Source organism: Caretta caretta, chromosome 1 (assembly GCF_965140235.1).
Source record: "Caretta caretta isolate rCarCar2 chromosome 1, rCarCar1.hap1, whole genome shotgun sequence".
NCBI classification, from domain to species: domain Eukaryota; kingdom Metazoa; phylum Chordata; order Testudines; family Cheloniidae; genus Caretta; species Caretta caretta.
The window spans coordinates 299,061,966-299,085,501 of NC_134206.1; the positions used below are offsets into that span (position 1 = coordinate 299,061,966).

Consider the following 23,536-nt stretch of genomic DNA (forward strand, 5'->3'; position numbering starts at 1 on the left):
ATAACGATACCTGAGGAGGAGCCATAGCCTCATTCTGTGAAGAAGAGGATGGAATATGCTCTGAAATATATATCAGCAGCAAGTTTCTGAAACTATGTTCACCCAGAGAGAGATGTGGAGAAGAGTCTGTATACATTGCTGTGAATACTTTTGCATAATAGGTGCATCCTGGGCTGAAGATGATCTAACCCTGGAAACCAAAGCTGAGAAATGTTTTGATTTAGGATGTGGTCATAGGGCCTGGAAGCCAAGCATTTTGTCTATATGGATAAAATTAATGAGGCCAGGCTCAGTGGTACCAATTAGGGGCTTTTGAACTAACATGCCTATATTTACCCCGTATGTCTGACTTGACTTCCAAATATATACAGGTTATAAAAAATACCTCCAAAGGGTAAGCAGGTGAAACATTCCAATTATCAGAAGAGGATGAAGAATGATACTCATCCTCCTCTTTGGTGGGGGAGGGGGGAGAGAGAGACTGCTTGTGAGGGGGTATGAGAATTACCCACTGAAAGGGGCTTACCACACTAGCCCTATTTGATTGACAAATAAATGATGTTTTGCATGCCTTGCTGAGGGTGGCCAATGCATCATGGTTATTTTAATTTAAAAATTGGTTCTGTTATCTTCCCCCACCCCAACAACAAAAATACTTCGTATCTAATCACATGTATTTACAGGTCAAGCAAATGGGGACAGTATTCCCTCTTAATATAAACAAGGCCTAAGTAAACTTGTATTGGAGAAAGCGATATTCCTTTAGTTACAACTGGTGCAGACCACCTAATGCAGATAGGCTGCACTGCCACAAAGTGGAGCGTGTACCCTCATCCTAGAGGAGGCGTGGACGTTGAGTCTCCGATAGCGAATGGGATACGTGGTAGCTGCATTCTCTGAGGAAAAATAAGATTAGGCTTGGACAGCAGAGAGAAGGGGCCATATCTTTAAACTGTACACTCTCTGGTGCATTCCATTTCACTGCAGAGGCCATAGATCCATACACAGAACGAAAATAATCTGCAGTGACATGTTTAATCGTTTAAATTGTAACTCAAAGTTAAAGCTGACCACCCATTGAGATTAACAGGTCAGTTCCTACCCTTTCAAACCTATTGTTTCAGGCTGTCCACACCTTCAGACAGACAGCACTGCATTTACACTGTGCGCCCATATTTTAAGGGTATATGCACATTCATGAATGCTAGTAACAAGTTTTGCTTTAACTAGCTCACCTGTTCATGTGCTATGGGGGAAGCCAGAGTAGATCTACACCTTCTCCAGGGCAGATTCCGTCCACTTCCACCAATAATCTCCTTGCCCCGACACCATCTCCCAATTAGTCCCCACCCACCTGTGTCTACAATGCAGATTTCTCAGTGTGGAAGACAACCCTACTGTATTTTCACTATACAAAACTTAAAACAAGTGCGCACACTCCTGTGTATATTTATATCCATAGCAGAAGAAGCCATTTTCTTGCTTTAAATTTACTGGATTTGCGGGGACATTAATTTCTCACTTACATCAACACTGTGAATAGCTAAAGCACACAAAGGGTTTTACACATTAAGACTTGAAACAAGCACAAAACCAGGGGGAAGGGGAGGAAGCAACCTAACATTCAATGTGAAGTTCAGGTTAGCAAACTTTCTAGTAATACCCAATTCTAGGAAAAACACATTAAGTTGTACAATAGGAGCCCTTGTTGCTATCACAGATTTAATCTGATTTGAGAAACAGCTGATTTATGTAAAACAGATTTTCAGAAAATAAAGCATGTGCTCACAATATTCTCCACTTTTTAGAGATTATTTGTTGCAAATTAAGCATTAGGAACTTATTCCTTAATGAATACTGAAATTAAAGTACAGTAATAACGGACATTCTTGAGAAGAACAGTAAGCATTCCTCATAATTATTAGCAAGATGTATTATTATTCAACACATATTCCTAAATTTTGTTCAGTGCTTATAACCTTAAGAGTTCTAACCATGAGTACAAACTTATGTTTAACACTGATGTTGCTACGAGACTACTCGTAGCTAACAATGACAAAATTTTTCAAAGGCTGAAAACATAGTAGACATAGGTGCCAACTTTCTCCAGCGCCGGTGGGTGCTTGTGCCCCCCCAAGCCCCTGGCCCCACCCCAACTCCACCCTTTCCCTGCCCCGCCCCCATTCCAACCTCTTCCCCGCAAAGTCCCCACCCCAACTCCACCCCCTCCCTGCCCCTATTGGACCCCTCCCCAAATCCCCGCCCTGACCCTGCCTCTTTCCCGAGCGTGCTGCGTTCCCCCTCCTCCCTCCCTGCCGTGCGAAACAGCTGTTTTGCGGTACAAGCACCGGGAGCTGGGGGAAAAAGCGGGCATGCGGCACACTTGTGGAGGAGGCGGAGCGTTGGTGAGCTGGAGCGAGGAGGAGGGGGGCAGGGAGCACCCACGGATTCGGCGCCTATGATAGTAGGTGAGGAAAGACTCAGCCATTTTTCAAAAAGTTTCAGTTTTTGTATGAATAGTGAAGTGCATTGGATAAATTCGTTATCACAGAAGAGTCAGTCTAAAGCAAAGGCACTGACACTAAAACAAACCAGACCCATAGCATGAGTCTGATGTAGACATATTTATTGAATTCCTTTACCAGAAAGGTGCAACCCAGTATGGGCAACCCATTGTGAAGAACGGTAATGGTGTGTATGAGTAGACACCAACTTCTACATACAAAATGATTACCATGCATTTGTTTACTCCCTTGTAAGTAGTCCCAATGAAGTTAATGATAGTACACATGACTATCTGCAGACTGGGGCTCACAGTATTTCTGTTCGATGAAGCAGCCTACATGTCATAGAAGTAGTCTGTTTTAAAGTCATTAGCTCTTTTCATTTAGTTTCAAACATGTTATATAATACAGATAGATACAAGGAGCTTAACTCTGCTTCTCCTAACCTCTGTGTAGTATGTCTTAGAAATTTTGTAACTGTCTAAGGTGGAATGTTTCTAATATGTCAATCTCTTTTTAAAAATGAAGATGCAGACTCTTAATTTTAACAAGGTACCACAAACTGATCTTAATCACTTTTCAGAAATTTCACTTATGTCAGAGCTAGCACTCTGTTGCTCAGTGGACCTGCTTTTCTTCCGTCACAATTATTTTTTTCACTTTAAAAAAAAACCTCTAGTTAGCCCTGTACTGCTCTAAGTATCAAACAGAACTGTTAACTAAGTTTGAACCACAGGGAAAATTCTGCCCTCAGTTGCACAGATGTAACTGAAAGCAGAATTCAGCCTACCAAACCAGTTTTATACTGATGATACATGAGACAAAAACAACCCAGCTTGTCTTTAGGATATTAAGTGGAGTTTGCAGGGCTAAAATTAGAAAAAAGACATCACTTCCCTTGTCAAGTGAGTAATTGTTCTGGCAGTCACTGAGTCAAACAAGGAATCCACAGATGTCATTTTTCAGAATGGACCTGAACTTTAAAACCACATGGCAAAAATAAATGATAAACGTTTATGATAACGGTCATAAACAACCTTGCAAGTTTTTCTATAGCATATATAAACAAGAGAACATCCATGTTTTTGAATATAAGCTGAGGAATGAAGAACTGCTTTGTGTTATTTTAATAAAAATACAGTGCTTACTCACACTTCTAAACATTGAAACAAAAGTATACATACATCGAACAAATCTTTTTTTCTAGGTAATTGTGTAAAGGATTTCAAAAATAGTTTATCACTTTACATCATTATTGAAACATGTATCCTTTTCAAAGGAATAAATGTCACAAAACAAATACACATTAGAAGAACACAATTAAATGACCTGGACAATGAACAATCTATAGTCAGCTACTATGAAAGAACATGGGCCTTGGATTCAAATCTCCAGAAAGTATTCCCCTTCTCCACAAAAAGCATATTTATATATTAACGGCATATACAATATGGAAAATCTAAAAGCATATTTTTTTGTTCTTAATATGCACCCTCTTTAAAGGACTCTGCTAACTCTTGATTGGCAGCATCATACTCAGCAATGAAATGTTTAAGTTCTTCAATGCATCGCTCACCTATCTCATGCAAATTTTGTCTCAGGGCAAACTGAATGGACTTTTCTAATGAAGGATCTTTATCGATCAGCATCTTCACTACCATGCCAAAGGTTTCACAGTCTTGTCTGTAAACCTAGAAGCAATACATTTGAGAAACTGATTAAATGCAAGAATATTTACATAAGCAGCAGCATCTCCCCCACCCCACATAAGGTTAAAGTAACATTACACCACCAAAAACAAGCAATGAACAATGAATGATAGATTCAACATACATTTTGTTACGCCTGTTATAAATGTTTACTCCCCTGCAGGCCTGCTGTAAGGTCACAAGGGCAAAGGTAGCTAGTTCAGTACTACTTTAACACAAAAAATAATTCTTAATGAAGGAAATTTCTGAAAAATAGAACTTGGGGAGGAAAATAATTTCTCTTGTGATACAGCAACACCCACCTGGAATAAAATATCTGAATAAAGAGAGATGAGCAAACATTAAATACATTTAGCACTTTTGCTTATAATAAAATCTGGGTTTTACCTCGTCACCTGTGCCCATCTCATTCATTTTTATTTAAAGGTAATGATTAGTTGATCTTCTGATAACACTTTGAAGATGAAACATACTAAATATTGGAGATTTAAAATCACCCATAATGGCAAAGCCAGGTCAATTTCCTGTATAGAGCTTCAAAGGAGCTCTATAGGTTTGATGCTATTGGTAGCTCAACCCAGTACAATGTAACTTCATAAGGGAGAGCTCAGTTTAGAATTGACATCACCCAGAGGTTGCACCTCAGAGGATGCAAAGTAACTGAACCCAAGTGGGAGTGGGGGAAGGGTAAGAAAGAAGAAAATGTTACAACAACGGCTGCAAAGAGCTTAAAGTGGAAATGTGCAGGGCTTCTACATGCAGGAAAAGGGAAACTGTCTGACCACCTGAAATAACGTCTTTGATATTTTAACCCCCTTTCTGCTCCCATTCTTTTCACTTGTACTTGCAGCTTCATCCACTGATTTTTTTTATATTTGAAATTTTATTAAGCCCCTATTATGTATTATTTGCAGTGTACCTTGGTACTTAGAACTTTGCCTAGATGCTCAGGTTGAAAAGGGACAACGATATTAATCTCATGCACCCTACCCAAACAGGAATGTGGCAGAGATTCTTCCTCTATCAAGTGGTTAACACTGGTCATTTTCACACACCACTGGCCAATTTCCTTTTATAAAAATGTACTGGGCTTTTATGTGATGAGAGCCTAGTTTTATTTCTCTGCACATTCTTTAGAAGAAAAACAAAACAAACACAAGCAATCAGAAGTTGTGATCTTTGTCCAAGGATGATCTTTTAAGGCATGAAACCACACCCGTGGTCAGATTTAGTTCTTACTGACATATATACACATTCTTCCTAAATCTGTCTATGAATTGTATACACAATTAACAAAATAAAATAATCCTATACTAGGAAGCACCCATTTTACTGACACCTGGACTACACTTAGAAGTTAGGGTGACATGGTTACAATGCTTCCAGGTGTGAAAAATTGACACCAATGAGCATCACAGTTAGGTCGACTTAACACCTGGTGTAGATGTGGTGAGGCAATGAAAGACTTCTTATGTCAGCGTAGCTACCACAACTCAAGGAGGTGGATTACTTACACTGATGGGGCAAAAAAACCCTTCTATAGTTGTAGAAAGCGTCTACACTAGGACGCTACAGCAGCAATGTAGCTGGGCCGCTTTAGTTCCCATAGTATAGACATGACCTAGGACAAGTCAAAATGCAGCAAGGAGGACAAAGCCATAACAGCTGTGTCAGAGGTGAGAAAGAAGATCTTTGAGCATTTTGCAAGCCCAGCTGAGGTTCAGAAGTAATATCAGTGATTATAGTACTTTATATAAAGCCAGACAACACAAGAAATATTTTTGATGGTACATTTTAGAATAGGCAAAAATGAGATCACCATTTGGGACACTCTTCCTGCAAGAAATGATTCTTTACTTTTATTTTCTCAGAAGATTAACACAGACCTAAACAAAAGAAGACAATGTAGCCCAATCATTTCAAGCAAAATCTCTTTAAAAAAAAATCAGGAAAACAGTGTGCACATGATATTTTCTCAGATAAGGTACAAGTATTTTTTCAGCATACTGCTTTGGGTATTTAAGATGTTCATTGCTCTACAACAGCAGAAGAGTTTAACACTCTCACATTCAGATGATTTTCACAGCCCTAGGATTCTGGGTCTGGCTAAGAGAACTTCAAAGCAGAGCTAACTTTGGCGACTATTTCCTGACAGATTCTTTTCCAAGAAAAGAACCGTTCAGAAAAATAACCCTGTATCTGATTAACCATATGATAGACAGATGGTATTTGGCTTTGGATAACTCCTGCTTTTCAAGTGCTTTCAGGCGGCTTCTATCACCTTTACAGGAACATTTTTTTCCCCTCCAGTCATTAGGTACTGGGGGAAAATAGCTTCAAACAATTTTTCTTAATCACACTTTTATTTATTCTGTTCTATCATGTTTGAAGTACTCAGACTGGGGATGTGTGAATGAACAGGTAAAATAACCTGGTAATTGATAGTCTTCACAAAGCCTTTTATAACATTGTAGATGTGATTATGTCAGCCAAAGAACTGATGTTAACCACACTAGTAAAGAATACAAAGACATGTTCTTCTGAAAGGCCTTTTGTACTGGACAGCACCAAAAAGAAATATGTGAAACAAAGTAGGTCTAATCTATATGTAATTGGTCTTCCAGAGAACTTCACATTACAGACTTGCAATACCATTTCATTCTAAACCTTATTTTTCCACACACCAAAAAACAAAAACCAAAACCAAAAACAAAAAAAAAGTTTGGGCAGATTTTTGTCATGATAAGAGTCATATTTTCCTTACAAGGCTTCAAGGGAAAAAAATTAAAATGAAACATCAGAACCATTTTTATCACCACCAAGCCTGGAATCTCAGATGTTGCGTCACTGACACCATAATCAATAGGATAAATAGGCTCATAGTAGAGATGCATGCTTTTTGGGATATTTACTGTGGCAAACTATTTCAAAAACCATAAACTGTATTAGAACAAACAGGTTACTCTACGAACAGAAAACAGTGATGTGGGGAGGGGGTGCAGGCTGGTGCCAGCAGGCTGTGAGAACAGAGAGGCACAGTTAAAGCAACTTAAACACAACATTTTGCTCTCAACGAACGGATGAAAAAAAAGAACCCAATCTATTCCTCTTTAGAAAGGTATGCAGAGACCGGACACAGACGAGTTCTGGAGCTCTGCACAGCAACAGACTGCAGTGGTGCTGGCCTGCCTCTCTGAAATTCTTGCAGAAAGACTCAGAGCTCTTTAAAAGACATGATGCTGGCCCTGAATATGAAGACTGACTCTTCAAAAATTCATCTCAGCAGAGAAGAAAGTCAGTTTCTGGGAAATGAGAAGAGAATAGGCCATGTGGAGTCTGAAAAAAGGAACTTCAGAAGAGATTCCAAACATGGAAAATCACTTATGAAAAACCATTCTTTGCTGGAGGGAAAATTGGAAGCACTTGAGACCCAACTCAGAGTTAGAAATATCTATATCCTTGGAATTCTGGTTTATATTCATTCTGAGACGAGACCACTGAAAAGCTCATCCCTAAACATCTGGAAGTGAACTTTAAAAATGATTCCATATGTGGGGAAAGAAGTTATAGAATCCCTATATTCAAAAACAAGAAAGAATCATAGCAGCAGCAGCAGCATTATACTGTTTGATATACATGTCAAGGAATCCTGAAAACAGGTAACGCCACAGGGCGATTATTTACCCAGGCCATAACATATTCTTATTCTCTGATCTGACTATATCACTGGCATAATGAAAAGAATTTGTAGTGTTTTAACAAACATATGAAGGAGGAGTGGAAACAGCTGTACAATTCCTAACAAAATTCTGGGTTATCTAGGAAGAAAGTCTTCTCTTCTCTTCTGGGACACGAATTCAAGTCCTGTTTGAAAAGATCCTTAAAGCCAACACAATCTGCACCCCATGAGTTTTCATAGACCAACTAATACGTTTAATTTTTAATTATTCTCCTCCTTTAGACAATGTAACTCCTTTTCTTATCTTACACTAAGGTAAGAGGCCCCAACTGTGATTCCCGCCCCTCCCCGACACACACTGTGTGGTAGGCACTTTTCAAACACTTCAGCCATGTCTAGACTAGGGTTTAAAGATGTAATGTTGGAAGTTGTTAGCTAACACCTTCAGAGCTTGTCTATACACAAAAATTACACTCTTTAATCATACTGGTATTTGAAGTGATACAACCCACTAATTTGGATGCAGTTATATCAGCATAAAGGTGTTTTAATACCAGTCTAGCTATTCCCATACAGGAATGGGAATAATAACCTATACCAGTATAAGGCACCTTTATACTAGTATAACTGAGTCCACACTGGTTGTATTGATATAACTATTTTGATAAAAACTTCACAATTCCAACCAATAGCTATACCTGTATAAACTCTCTGTGTAGACCAGGTTTTAGTGTAGGCAAGACATGCTGCCTTTTAACACGTTTACGTGGTTAAGCTAAAGCCAAGCACAGAGCCTAGGCTTGACCAGCTGAGTACATGTTAAAGTATACACTGCCTTTTCCATACTAGACTTCTCAAACGTGCTACTTAGAATCTGTTAACTAACATGATCTAACATCAAACCTTTAAGTAGTATGTGATCATGCAACTAAAGAATATATCATAATGCATACACACAAGGTGGCCAAATGAAGATTATGCAGGCAAACATTATTCAGCTATTTCCCAACTTTTGAGAACTTAACTTTGTAGTTGTAATATTCTTTTACTGAAATGTTTTGGGATGTAAGGCAATACATATCGTGCCTACTCTGGCCAGTGTGTAGAAGGTGATTGGGGTATACAGGCAAGTCAAGGTTAGCATCAGAACAAGAAAAAGTTACTCTAAAAAGTTAAAAGGGAAGTAAGGAGAACATAAGGTTCTTATTCAGCCTTTTATGAAATGATAAGAAAGTAACAAGTGTCTATAAGTTTAAAGGAGAAGAATGGGCAAAGCCACTAATAACTAGAGATAGGAACTTGGCCAGAGGGTGGATACAACTCAGTGGGTACTGAAGAGCAGATAGTGGATGGAGCTGTGAACTATTATACGAGTTCAGTTTTCTAGAATCCAGTAACTTCTGGAAGGTGGGCAGGTCATCTGATAATGTGATTCTATATTAAATGTCCCAAAACTTCATTAACACAGAGTTAAGGTTGCCCAGTGGTGCCTCATGCCCTTCCAGAATGTGGAGAGCAGCTCACAATCTAAACTCAGCCCACTATAGCTGACAATAGCCGCTTGGAATGGTTCTGTAAGGAGGGTGCCATAATGAGTAGCCATGAGGAAGAATGTGCCATTGATTTGCACTGTGCTACACAGATATGAATTTCAGCATTTATCAGCATCTGCTCCAGCTGTGTCGAAGGTAGAGCAATTAGTTTGAGCAGCTTGGCAGAGCTGTTACTGTGATAAGACAAAAGGTGCCCACGTACTTTCAAGGATCAAATATGCCTCATTTCAGTGCTGAGCTCTGTAGGTTGTGTGAGCAGTGGTGCACAGAGATCGTCTTGTCACGTGGATTTTCAGCAGTATGGTCACATATATGACAGCGGTCTCTGGAGCTTGGAGTGAGGGCTTGTCTTCATGTATAGTGCTGCAGTGCTTTAGTGAAGACGCTCCTATGCCAGTGGGAGAGCTTCTCCAATCGGTGTGGTTAATCTACCTCCCCGAGAGGCAGGCGTTATGTCAACAGGAGAAGCTCTCCCATTGACATAGTTATACCTGCCTAACCGCCGTGTAGACAGCACTATGGATTTTTCACACCCCGAAGCAACACACTTAAACAGATATAGGTCTGCAATGTAGACCTGGCCTCAGTGAAAGCAATGTCACAGAAGGACTCCCCAGGGCAAGGGTGAAGGGGAAGTAACATTTAGCAAATGTGAGGTGGTCTGTGTAGACTGAGCCCTGGTCTACACTGAAAATATAGAATGATCTAGCTACATTGTTCAGGCGTATGAGAAAATTCACACCACTGAGCACCGTAGTTAAGCTAATGTAACCCATGGTACTGATGCAGCTAACTACTGTTGCTTGGGGAAGTGGAGTTCCCACATCCATGGAAAAACCCTTCCCCATTGCTGTAGTTGCAATTCTATAGCTGTGCCACTGTAGGGCCCATAATGTAAACATGTCCTCACAGTTTAAAAGCTTGCCTCTCTCACCAACAGAAGTTGGTCCAATATAAGCTATAAGCTACTTGTTTCTCTAATATCCTGGGATCAACACAGCTACAACTACACTGTGTACAGTATGTGTAATTGTCATGATGAGGCATCATTTCAAGAAGGCAGAGATAAGGTTATTAAGAAGGGGTGGCGTTTACCTTAATTTTGTATTTCCCGGTTTTCAGAGGTTTAAATTAGCTACTCTCCACATTCTGGAAGAACCTGGGGCACCACTAGGCAACCTTAATTCAGAGTTAAAGTGTTTGGGCATTTAATTTCCTTAGCTTAAAAATAAAAACAACAAAAAAAAAAAACTTATCACCCCGATATACCAGAGCCCAGCTTTCCCTCTCCACTGCCTTTGGCTCCTTGGCAATGATTCCTCCAGCCACAGAATGCACTGGGTGCATGTTGGTACCTTCACTGCCTCTGCATCTCTTGTCTCTGTTTGTCCACCACAGCCTGGTTCTACCTCCTCAATCCTCCTTCCCACAGAGAGACAAGTACTGGCAGGAGACCTGTGGGCTAAGGAGCTGAGGAAAGAATGAACGATCAGTGTGGGGACCAGCCTGGACTCAGTAAGGATAATTTTTGAAGAGAGTGACAGATGTGGGGGGAAGAGGGGAGTACGATGAAAGGTTGATGCAGTGGTTAGGACATGGAACTTGGGAGACCTGGGTTCAGTTCCCTGCCCCACCACAAAGTACCTGCGTGATCCTGGACAAGTTCCTCAGTCACTATGTTCCCCACCTATAGAAAGTGGATAGTATTTCCCTACCTCACAGGGCTGTTGTGAGGATAAACACAATACTTTCTGCGAGGCACTCCAATACTACAATGATGGGTGGCAGATAAGTACCGATCATTCACTGACTGATGGATGAGGGGCTTTTGGAAGACAGAACTGAAGTTCCCCAACATCCCCCCTGAACAGCTCTGACCTCCTCCTTTCCACACCATTCTTCCCTGCACAGTTCTAACAGAAGCCTGCATTGCGCCAAACCTCTGATATTCTCCCCAATCACTCATTTCCTCCTTCCACTGCTCCAATTCCTCCAACAAGCCCATTGCTCGAAACACCCCGTGCCTCACTGGTTCCACCCTCCTCCTTGCCACTCCATGCCCCTAGGAAGTTTGGAGGGCCATGGGGAGGTGGAAAGGTGGCGAGCTATGAGGAGTGCAAGTACAAGCTGGAGGCAGGAAGTGGCAGGAAAGTGGAGATGCAGAGTCCCTACCTTAGTGGGTGGTGAAGGGATTCTACACATTCATCTGCAGTATGGGAGGCTCAGAGAGGTATGAAGTCTCAGCTAATGACAACACCCCATGGAGATGAATACAGCCTAAAATAATAGTGCTAAGATATGAGAACTGCTCCATTCATCTCCATGGGTGTTTTCATTCCCTCTCCCCAGTCTCGGTCTTTGTGAGCCTGTGCCACGCACCAAGCATGTCTGCTCTCAGCTGTCCACCCACAGGGGATTCCAGCTCACAAGTCAAAGGCCGTGTGTGTGTGTGTGTATACTTTCAAACCCCCTCAGATCCCCAGGGTCAAGGACCTCCCACCTCTCCCCAATCCTGGCTCACACAGAAGTTGCAAGATACCCAGAAATCATTTCCACAAACGTGCATACAGTATGTATCCAGTGTTGTTGTAACCATGTTGGTCCCCAGGATATGAGAGATACAAGGAGGGTCTGGTAATATTTTTATTGGAGCAATTTCTGTTGGTGAGAGAGACAAGCTTTCAAGCTACACCAAGCTCTTCTTCAGGTCTGTGAATGGTACTAAGAGTGTCTCAGCTAAATACAAAATCGAACAGATAGTTTAGCATAACTGGTTAGCACATTCTAACTTGAATGGTCCCTTTATGGGCTAACTCCTTATGTTGGTCCAATAAAAGGTATCACCTCACCCACCTAGTCTCATACAGTATGTGTAATTTTATTACCCTTGAGAAAATAGCCAGAGCCCCTTCTAAAGTAGCTGTACTACTCAGGGCACATTTACCAAAAGTATAAAAGGATCGATGAATGAGGTTTGTTTTTAAAAGAGTGGTATCTCCTAAAGGTTTCAGAGGAACAGCCATGTTAGTCTGTATTCGCAAAAAGAAAAGGAGTACTTGTGGCACCTTAGAGACTAACCAATTTATTTGAGCATGAGCTTTCGTGAGCTACAGCTCACTTCATCAGATGTATACCGTGGAAACTGCAGCAGACTTTATATATACACAGAGAATATGAAACAATACCTCCTCCCACCCCACTGTCCTGCTGGTAATAGCTTATCTAAAGTGATCATCAGGTGGGCCATTTCCAGCACAAATCCAGGTTTTCTCACCCTCCACCCCCCCCCCCCCCCACAAATTCACTCTCCTGCTGGTGCTAGCCCATCCAAAAGTGACAACTCTTTACATAATCAAGTCGGGCTATTTCCTGCATAGATCCAGGTTTTCTCACACCCCCCCCACCCCCATACACACACAAACTCACTCTCCTACTGGTAATAGCTCATCTAAACTGACCACTCTCCAAGTTTAAATCCAAGTTAAACCAGAACATCTGGGGGGGGGGGGGGGGTAGGAAAAAACAAGAGGAAACAGGCTACCTTGCATAATGACTTAGCCACTCCCAGTCTCTATTTAAGCCTAAATTAATAGTATCCAATTTGCAAATGAATTCCAATTCAGCAGTTTCTCGCTGGAGTCTGGATTTGAAGTTTTTTTGTTTTAAGATAGCGACCTTCATGTCTGTGATTGCGTGACCAGAGAGATTGAAGTGTTCTCCGACTGGTTTATGAATGTTATAATTCTTGACATCTGATTTGTGTCCATTTATTCTTTTACGTAGAGACTGTCCAGTTTGACCAATGTACATGGCAGAGGGGCATTGCTGGCACATGATGGCATATATCACATTGGTGGATGTGCAGGTGAACGAGCCTCTGATAGTGTGGCTGATGTTATTAGGCCCTGTGATGGTGTCCCCTGAATAGATATGTGGGCACAATTGGCAACGGGCTTTGTTGCAAGGATAAGTTCCTGGGTTAGTGGTTCTGTTGTGTGGTATGTGGTTGTTGGTGAGTATTTGCTTCAGGTTGCGGGGCTGTCTGTAGGCAAGGACTGGCCTGTCTCCCAAGACTTGTGAGAATGTTGGGTCATCCTTTAGGATAGGTTGTAGATCCTTAATAATGCGTTGGAGGGGTTTTAGTTGGGGGCTGAAGGTGACCGCCAGTGGCGTTCTGTTATTTTCTTTGTTAGGCCTGTCCTGTAGTAGGTAACTTCTGGGAACTCTTCTGGCTCTATCAATCTGTTTCTTTACTTCTGCAGGTGGGTATTGTAGTTGTAAGAAAGCTTGACAGAGATCTTGTAGGTGTTTGTCTCTGTCTGAGGGGTTGGAGCAAATGCGGTTGTATCGCAGAGCTTGGCTGTAGACGATGGATCGTGTGGTGTGGTCAGGGTGAAAGCTGGAGGCATGCAGGTAGGAATAGCGGTCAGTAGGTTTCCGGTATAGGGTGGTGTTTATGTGGCCATTGTTTATTAGCACTGTAGTGTCCAGGAAGTGGATCTCTTGTGTGGACTGGACCAGGCTGAGGTTGGTGGTGGGATGGAAATTGTTGAAATCATGGTGGAATTCCTCAAGGGCTTCTTTTCCATGGGTCCAGATGATGAAGATGTCATCAATATAGCGCAAGTAGAGTAGGGGCTTTAGGGGACGAGAGCTGAGGAAGCGTTGTTCTAAATCAGCCATAAAAATGTTGGCATACTGTGGGGCCATGCGGGTACCCATAGCAGTGCCGCTGATTTGAAGGTATACATTGTCCCCAAATGTGAAATAGTTATGGGTAAGGACAAAGTCACAAAGTTCAGCCACCAGGTTAGCCGTGACATTATCGGGGATAGTGTTCTTGACGGCTTGTAGTCCATCTTTGTGTGGAATGTTGGTGTAGAGGGCTTCTACATCCATAGTAGCCAGGATGGTGTTATCAGGAAGATCACCGATGGATTGAAGTTTCCTCAGGAAGTCAGTGGTGTCTCGAAGGTAGCTGGGAGTGCTGGTAGCGTAGGGCCTGAGGAGGGAGTCTACATAGCCAGACAATCCTGCTGTCAGGGTGCCAATGCCTGAGATGATGGGGCGCCCAGGATTTCCAGGTTTATGGATCTTGGGTAGTAGATAGAATATCCCAGGTCGGGGTTCCAGGGGTGTGTCTGTGCGGATTTGATCTTGTGCTTTTTCAGGAAGTTTCTTGAGCAAATGCTGTAGTTGCTTTTGGTAACTCTCAGTGGGATCATAGGGTAATGGCTTGTAGAAACTCGTGTTGGAGAGCTGCCGAGCAGCCTCTTGTTCATATTCCGACCTATTCATGATGACAACAGCACCTCCTTTGTCAGCCTTTTTGATAATGATGTCAGAGTTGTTTCTGAGGCTGTGGATGGCATTGCGTTCCGCATGGCTGAGGTTATGGGGCAAGTGATGCTGCTTTTCCACAATTTCAGCCCGTGCACATCGGCGGAAGCACTCTATGTAGAAGTCCAGTCTGCTGTCATATTGATGACATCTTCATCATCTGGACCCATGGAAAAGAAGCCCTTGAGGAATTCCACCATGATTTCAACAATTTCCATCCCACCACCAACCTCAGCCTGGTCCAGTCCACACAAGAGATCCACTTCCTGGACACTACAGTGCTAATAAACAATGGCCACATAAACACCACCCTATACCGGAAACCTACTGACCGCTATTCCTACCTGCATGCCTCCAGCTTTCACCCTGACCACACCACACGATCCATCGTCTACAGCCAAGCTCTGCGATACAACCGCATTTGCTCCAACCCCTCAGACAGAGACAAACACCTACAAGATCTCTGTCAAGCTTTCTTACAACTACAATACCCACCTGCAGAAGTAAAGAAACAGATTGATAGAGCCAGAAGAGTTCCCAGAAGTTACCTACTACAGGACAGGCCTAACAAAGAAAATAACAGAACGCCACTGGCGGTCACCTTCAGCCCCCAACTAAAACCCCTCCAACGCATTATTAAGGATCTACAACCTATCCTAAAGGATGACCCAACACTCTCACAAGTCTTGGGAGACAGGCCAGTCCTTGCCTACAGACAGCCCCGCAACCTGAAGCAAATACTCACCAACAACCACATACCACACAACAGAACCACTAACCCAGGAACTTATCCTTGCAACAAAGCCCGTTGCCAATTGTGCCCACATATCTATTCAGGGGACACCATCACAGGGCCTAATAACATCAGCCACACTATCAGAGGCTCGTTCACCTGCACATCCACCAATGTGATATATGCCATCATGTGCCAGCAATGCCCCTATGCCATGTACATTGGTCAAACTGGACAGTCTCTACGTAAAAGAATAAATGGACACAAATCAGATGTCAAGAATTATAACATTCATAAACCAGTCGGAGAACACTTCAATCTCTCTGGTCACGCAATCACAGACATGAAGGTCGCTATCTTAAAACAAAAAAACTTCAAATCCAGACTCCAGCGAGAAACTGCTGAATTGGAATTCATTTGCAAATTGGATACTATTAATTTAGGCTTAAATAGAGACTGGGAGTGGCTAAGTCATTATGCAAGGTAGCCTGTTTCCTCTTGTTTTTTCCTACCCCCCCCCCCCCAGATGTTCTGGTTTAACTTGGATTTAAACTTGGAGAGTGGTCAGTTTAGATGAGCTATTACCAGTAGGAGAGTGAGTTTGTGTGTGTATGGGGGTGGGGGGGGATGTGAGAAAACCTGGATCTATGCAGGAAATAGCCCGACTTGATTATGTAAAGAGTTGTCACTTTGGATGGGCTAGCACCAGCAGGAGAGTGAATTTGTGGGGGTGGGGGGGGTGGAGGGTGAGAAAACCTGGATTTGTGCTGGAAATGGCCCACCTGTTGATCACTTTAGATAAGCTATTACCAGCAGGACAGTGGGGTGGGAGGAGGTATTGTTTCATATTCTCTGTGTGTATATAAAGTCTGCTGCAGTTTCCACGGTATACATCTGATGAAGTGAGCTGTAGCTCACGAAAGCTCATGCTCAAATAAATTGGTTAGTCTCTAAGGTGCCACAAGTACTCCTTTTCTTTTTGCGAATACAGACTAACATGGCTGTTCCTCTGAAACCTATAATAGAGTGGATGCTCTGCCAGAATAAAGCTGACCAGCTCATTTTATGTTTCACTGTGAGACGGACACCTAGAAAAAAAGTGACCAGATTTTCAGAGACCAGATTTTCCACAACTCTCTACAAACCAGACGGCTGGTTTTGGTATCTAACTTTAGGTACTCACATCTGAAAATGTTAACCTTTATTCACAGTCCTGACTCCTACTTTATAATTGCAAATTTAAATGCTAACAAATCAGGCAACTATTTATTCATTTACATTAAAATACAATGTTTTTAGTACCAAACAGTTTTTCAATGTGATGTTCATGTAAACACCTCAGTGATATAGAAATTCAAAATGTGTATCAAACCATCCTTCCAATCCACATTTCCGCCCCTGATCCTCCCCCAGACTTTTCACAGCCCTGCAAAACACAACATTAACCTAATTTAAATTGACCCAGATAGCTCACCTGGACTGGACTACTTAGTATATTCCTTCTTGCAAGAGAAAAAAACATAGAAATTCCCATTAGAACAGATGCCATTTAATTATCATTTCACCCACAGAAACTGTATTTTCATGTTCATGTGTAAAATATTTAATTTAGAGATCCACACTGGAAAAAGAACAAGCAATATGTTTAGAATTACCGTAATACTATATGCATGCAATTCAAATGATCAACTACATTTTGACATTGTTTTTCTACCTAAAATGAATTCCTTTTCCTGGTTCTAAAAAGCTAGATTAATAAACACACAACACTTGTGCACTATACCATCTACAAAATTTTAAATTAAACAATAACCATGTACTATATTCCCTTTCTTTAATATGTACTAACAATTTTGCTTTGGATTTGTATGGTAATTTTCATACCCATTAATCAATGTGTTTATAGAGCAATTACACATTCATTGAAATGCAAACAGAGAAACAAATGATCTAATCTGCTGTATAATATCTAATTATTTAATGTTTCAGAGTAGCAGCCGTGTTACTCATATCCGCAAAAAGAAAAGGAGTACTTGTGGCACCTTAGAGACTAACAAATTTATTTGAGCATAAGTTTTCGTGAGCTACAGCTCACTTCATTGGATGCATGCAGTGGAAAATACGGTGGGGAGATTTTATATACACAGAGAACATGAAACAATGGGTGTTATCATATACACGGTAACAAGAGTGATCAGGTAAGGTGAGCTATTACCAGCAGGAGAAAAAAAAACCTTTTATAGTGATAATCAAGGTGGGCCATTTCCAGCAGTTGACAAGAACGTGTAAGGAACAGTGTGTGTGTGTGTGGGGGGGGGGGAGAATAAACATGGGGAAATAGTTTTACTTTGTGTAATGACACATCCACTCCCACTCTTTATTCAAGCCTAATTTAATGGTATCCAGTTTGCAAATTAATTCCAATTCAGCAGTCTCTCATTGGAGTCTGTTTTTTGAAGTTTTTTTGTTGGAGAATTGCAACTTTTAGGTCTGTAATTGAGTGACCAGAGAGATTGAAGTGTTCTCCAACTGGTTTTTGAATATTATAATTCTTGACCTCTGATTTATGTCCATTTATTCTTGTATGTAGAGACTGTCCAGTTTAGCCACTGTACATGGCAGATGGGCATTGCTGGCACACGATGGCATATATCACATTGGTAGATGTGCAGGTGAACAAGCCTCTGATAGTGTGGCTGATGTGATTAGGCCCCATGATGGTGTCCCCTGAATAGATATGTGGACACAGTTGGCAATGGGCTTTGTTGCAGGGATAGTTTCCTGGGTTAATGTTTTTGTTGTGTGGTGTGTGGTTGCTGGTGAGTATTTGCTTCAGGTTGGGGGGCTGTCTGTAAGCAAGGACTGGCCTGTCTCCCAAGATCTGAGAGAGTGATTCGTCGTCCTTCAGGATAGGTTGTATATCCTTGATGATGCAATGGACAGGTTTTAGTTGGGGGCTGAAGGTGATGGTTAGTGGCGTTATTTTCTTTGCTGGGCCTGTCCTGTAGTAGGTGACTTCTGGGTACTCCTCTGGCTCTATCAATCTGTTTCTTCACTTCAGCAGGTGGGTACTGTAATTGTAAGAACGCTTGATAGATATCTTGTAGGTGTTTGTCTCTGAGGGGTTGGAGCAAATGAGGACGTATCATAGAGCTTGGCTGTAGACAATGGATCGTGTGGTGTGGTCTGGATGAAAGCTGGAGGCATGTAGGTAAGTATAGCGGTCAGTAGGTTTCCAGTATAGAGTGGTGTTTATGTGACCATCACTTTATTAGCGATGTAGTGTCCAGGAAGTGGATCTCTTGTGTGGACTGGTCCAGGCTGAGGTTGATGGTGGGATGGAAATTGTTGAAATCATGGTGGAATTCCTCAAGGGCTTCCTTTCCATGGGTCCAGATGATGAAGATGTCATCAATGTAGCAAAAGTAGAGTAGGGGCATTAGGGGATGAGAGCTGAGGAAGTGTTGTCCTAAGTCAGCCATAAAAATGTTGGCATATTGTGGGGCCAAGCGGGTACCCAAAGCAGTGCTGCTGATTTGAAGGTACACAGTGTCCCCAAATGTGAAATAGTTATGGGTGAGGACAAAGTCCAGCCACCAGGTTTGCCATGACATTATCGGGGATACTGTTCCTGATGGCTTGTAGTCCATCTATGTGTGAAATGTTGGTGTAGAGGGCTTCTACATCCATAGTGGCCAGGATGGTGTTTTCAGGAAGATCACCAATAGATTGTAGTTTCCTCAGGAAGTCAGTGGTGTCTCGAAGATAGCTAGAAGTGCTGGTAGAGTAGGGCCTGAGGAGGAGTAGTAGCCAGACAATCCTGCTGTCAGGGTGCCAATGCTGGAGACGATGGGGTGTCCAGGATTCCCAGGTTTATGGATCTTGGGAAGCAGATAGAATAGCCCTGCTCGGAGTTCTAGGGGTGTGTCTGTGCAGATTTGTTCTTGTGCTTTTTCAGGGAATTTCTTGAGCAGATGGTGTAGTTTCTTTTGGTAACCCTCAGTGGGATCAGAGGGTAATGGAAATTCTACAAGCCATTACCCTCTGATCCCATTGCACATCATCAAGGATCTACAACCTATCCTGAAGGACGACCCATCACTTTCTCAGATCTTGGGAGACAGGCCAGTCCTTGCTTACAGACAGCCCCCAACCTGAAGCAAATACTCACCAGCAACCACACACCAAAAACACTAACCCACGAACCTATCCTTGCAACAAAGCCCATTGCCAGCTGTGTCCACATGTCAATTCAGGGGACACCATCATAGGACCGAATCACATCAGCCACACGATCAGAGGCTCGTTCACCTGCACATCTACCAATGTGATATATGCCATCGTGTGCCAGCAATGCCCCTCTGCCATGTACAGTGGCCAAACCGGACAGTCTCTACATACAAGAATAAATGGACACAAATCAGAGGTCAAGAATTATAACATTCAAAAACCAGTTGGAGAACACTTCAATTTCTCTGGTCACTCGATTACAGACCTAAAAGTCGCAATTCTCCAACAAAAGAACTTCAAAAAACAGACTCCAATGAAAGACTGCTGAATTGGAATTAATTTGCAAACTGGACACCATTAAATTAGGCTTGAATAAAGACTGGGAGTGGATGTGTCATTACACAAAGTAAAACTATTTCCCCATGTTTATTCCCCCCCACCACACACACACTGTTCCTTACACGTTCTTGTCAACTGCTGGAAATGGCCCACCTTGATTATCACTATAAAAGGTTTTTTTCTCTCCTGCTGGTAATAGCTCACCTTACCTGATCACTCTTGTTACCGTATATATGATAACACCCATTGTTTCATGTTCTCTGTGTATATAAAATCTCCCCACTGTATTTTCCACTGCATGCATCTGACAAAGTGAGCTGTAGTTAACAAAAGCTTATGCTCAAATAAATTTGTTAGTCTCCAAGGTGCCACAAGTACTTCTTTTAATTATTTTATGTTAATCTCTGCTTTTCTTATTGAAGAAATGTAAAAGAAGAATGTTAGTTGCACGCAATTACAATTCTAGTCCCCTTTTATTTAATTTAATGAAACATTTGTAGATATCTGGTGTTAGAGATTTTCTAAAATGTAATAATTATTTTTAAAAATGTATAATGCTTGGCATTTAGATACTCAAGGTGACAACACTTTAGAAATTGCTTAGAGTCAGTTGTTTTGCTTGGAATATACTCCATGATAAAAATAAAAATAAAAATGTTAATTACAGTCCCAAACACTGCCTTCATCTGCCAGACCCTGTTTAATAAGTATGGTTCTACTCTGAAAAGTGACTCTAAAAGTGTCACATTTTGGTTTCCATACTTATTGTCTCTCAGTGATTTCGGTGCTCAGTTTACAGGTTTGTTTATTTACATATATATACACACACATATATAATTTTAAACTGGAAGACCTGCACACTCAGCATGGACCGTGAGAGTCAAGCTGGATTCTTTCTTTTTTTGTGTACCGTCATCAGTAAGAAAGGATATGCAGATCAAACCATGCATTCAGTTGCAGTCATGCAACACCATTATATTCAGATTAGGCTCTCAATTGCATCTGGACAGTATGTTTTAAAATTATGTTTTGGTGGCACCCTGTGCAGTTCTAGTGAATTCACTGGGTTTGCATAAGTGGAGCTGATCAGAAGCCAGGACCAGATTATGACTCACTCTCGTAACTGTGCACTGGTGGATGGGAGCCCACAGTAAGCCTCCTCACCTTTGCAAACCATGCAAAGGCTGTCACAGTGATAGTCCCTGTTCTTGGAGTAGCACAGACTTGTTCCTGCATGGTCTAACATAGTGATTGCCAGTGAAAATGAGGTACGATTAGAGTGTAAAATAGGGAAAGAACAAGTCAAAAATTACTTAGATGTCTCCAAATCACCAGGGTCTTATGAAATGCATCCTAGAATACTCAAGGAGCTGACTGAGGAAATATCTGAGCCATTAGCAGTTATCTTTGAAAAGTCATGGAAGTCGGGAGACATTCAAGAAGACTGGAAAAGGACAAATAGAGTGCCAATCTATAAAAAGGGAAATAAGGACAACCCGGGGAATTACAAACTAGTCAGCTTAACTTCTGTACCCAGAAAGATAATGGAGCAAATAATTAAGAAATTAATTTGCAAACACCTAGAAGATAATGAGGTGATAAGTAACAGTCAGCATGGATTTGTGAAGAACAAATCGTGTCAAACCAGTCTGAGAGCTTTCTTTGACAGGGTAACAAGCCTTGTGGATATTGGGGGGGGGGGGGGGGGAAGCGGTAGATATGGTATATCTTTGACTTTAGTAAGGCTTTTGATACTGTGTTGCATGACCTTCTCATAAACAAATTAGGGAAATACAACCTAGACGGAGCTACTATAATGTAGGTGCATAACTGGCTGGAAAATGGTTCCTACAGAATACTTATCAGTGCTTAACCTGAGTCATGCTGGAAGGGGAGGGGTCTCACAGGGATCGGTTCTAGGTCCTGTTCTTTTCAATATCTTCATCAATGATTTAGATAATGGCATACAGAGTATACTTATAAAGTTTGCGGACGATATCAAGCTTGGAGGGGTTGCAAGTGCTTTGGAGCATAGGATTAAAATTTAAAATGATCTGAATAAACTGGAGAAATGGTCTGAAGGAAATAGGATGAAATGCAATAAGGACAAATGCAAAGTATTCTACTTAGGAAGGAACAATCAGTTGCACACATCCAAAATGGGAAATGACTGCCCAGGAAGGAGTACTGTGGAAAGGACTCTGGGGGGTCATAATGGATCACAAACTAAATATGAGTCAACAGTGGAACACTGTTGCAAAAAAAGCAAACATCATTCTGGAATGTATTAGCAGGAGTATTGTAAGCAAGACACGATAAGTAATTCTTCCACTCTACTCCATGCAGATTTTTAGGCCTCAACTGGAGTATTGTGTCCAGTTCTGGTTGCCTCATTTCAGGAAAAATGTGGGCAAATTGGAGAAAGTCCAGAGAAGAGCAACAAAAATGATTAAAGGTCTAGAAAACATGACCTATGAGGGAAGATTGAAAAAAATGGGTTTGTTTAGTCTGGAGAACAGAAGACTCAGAGGGGACATGATAACAGTGTTCAAGTACATAAAAGGTTGTTACAAGGAGAAGGGAGAAAAATTGTTCTTTTTAACCTCCAAGGATGGGACAAGAAGCAATGGGCTTAAATTGCAGTAAGGGTTGTTTAGGTTGGCCATTAGGAAAAACCTCCTGTCAGAGTGGTTAAGCACTGGAATAAATTGCCCAGGGAGGCTGTGGAATCTCCATCATTAAGGATTTTTAAGAGCAGGTTGGACAAACACCTGTCAGGGATGGTACAGATAATATTTAATCCTGCCTTGAGTGCAGGGGACTGGACTAGATGACCTCTCGAGGTCCCTTCCAGTTCTATGAGTCTATTATCTCTGGGGCCACATATTGCCCAAAGAAGGTGGGGAGGAGGTAGGGTCTTGTTCGATATAACCTTTTATAGCCGCCTATGGAGCAGGCCCGTCACACTGCAGGAGAAGGCAGTACCTCCAAAGATGACTCTACAGCTCTCTCAGCTTTAGCTGTGTTGGTTCTACAGGGCCAACAGCAATAAAAAGCAGCAAAACCAATCCTCAGTTTTGTCACTGAAATAAGCAGTTATGACTCTGGACAGATCAGGGGCAGATCTGTTGAGTAAGGTAATGTTATTTTTAACAGTCACTTTTCAGAATAGAATTGCCCTTTATTTATGTGATTTTGTGTGAACTGTAAGCTCCCTCAACTCTCACTGAAGTCAATGGGAGTCGGGAAAGCACAGCACCATTCTGGAAGTAGCCAGCATATTGAAGGATATAGGCATATTACTAAGGATCTAATTTGCCTTGCACTGCTACAGAATAATTCTGAATACTTAGAAAGCCCAACAACAAAATCCTACTCAGGGAACCTTGTGTTCCATTTTCTGAATACCTCTCTGTAAAAATCATAATAAAACTAGTTTCCATTAACAG

General features: G+C 41.6%; 1 protein-coding gene across 7 annotated transcripts in view; it reads right to left on the reverse strand.

Moving 5' to 3' along the window:
* Window positions 1-2,609: 2,609 nt before the first annotated feature.
* PPHLN1 (periphilin 1) overlaps window positions 2,610-23,536 on the reverse strand; it is a 143,373-nt gene continuing 122,446 nt past the window's right edge. For 6 of the 7 annotated variants that reach the window (XM_048836025.2, XM_075124411.1, XM_075124408.1 and 3 more), the window contains one exon: window positions 2,610-4,195. In XM_048836025.2, the coding sequence (XP_048691982.1) occupies window positions 3,986-4,195 (210 nt within the window). In that variant the 3' untranslated portion in view covers window positions 2,610-3,985. Of the gene's footprint in view, window positions 4,196-16,992; window positions 17,018-23,536 lie in introns of all 7 variants that reach the window. The other variant, XM_075124413.1, reaches the window with a different exon arrangement.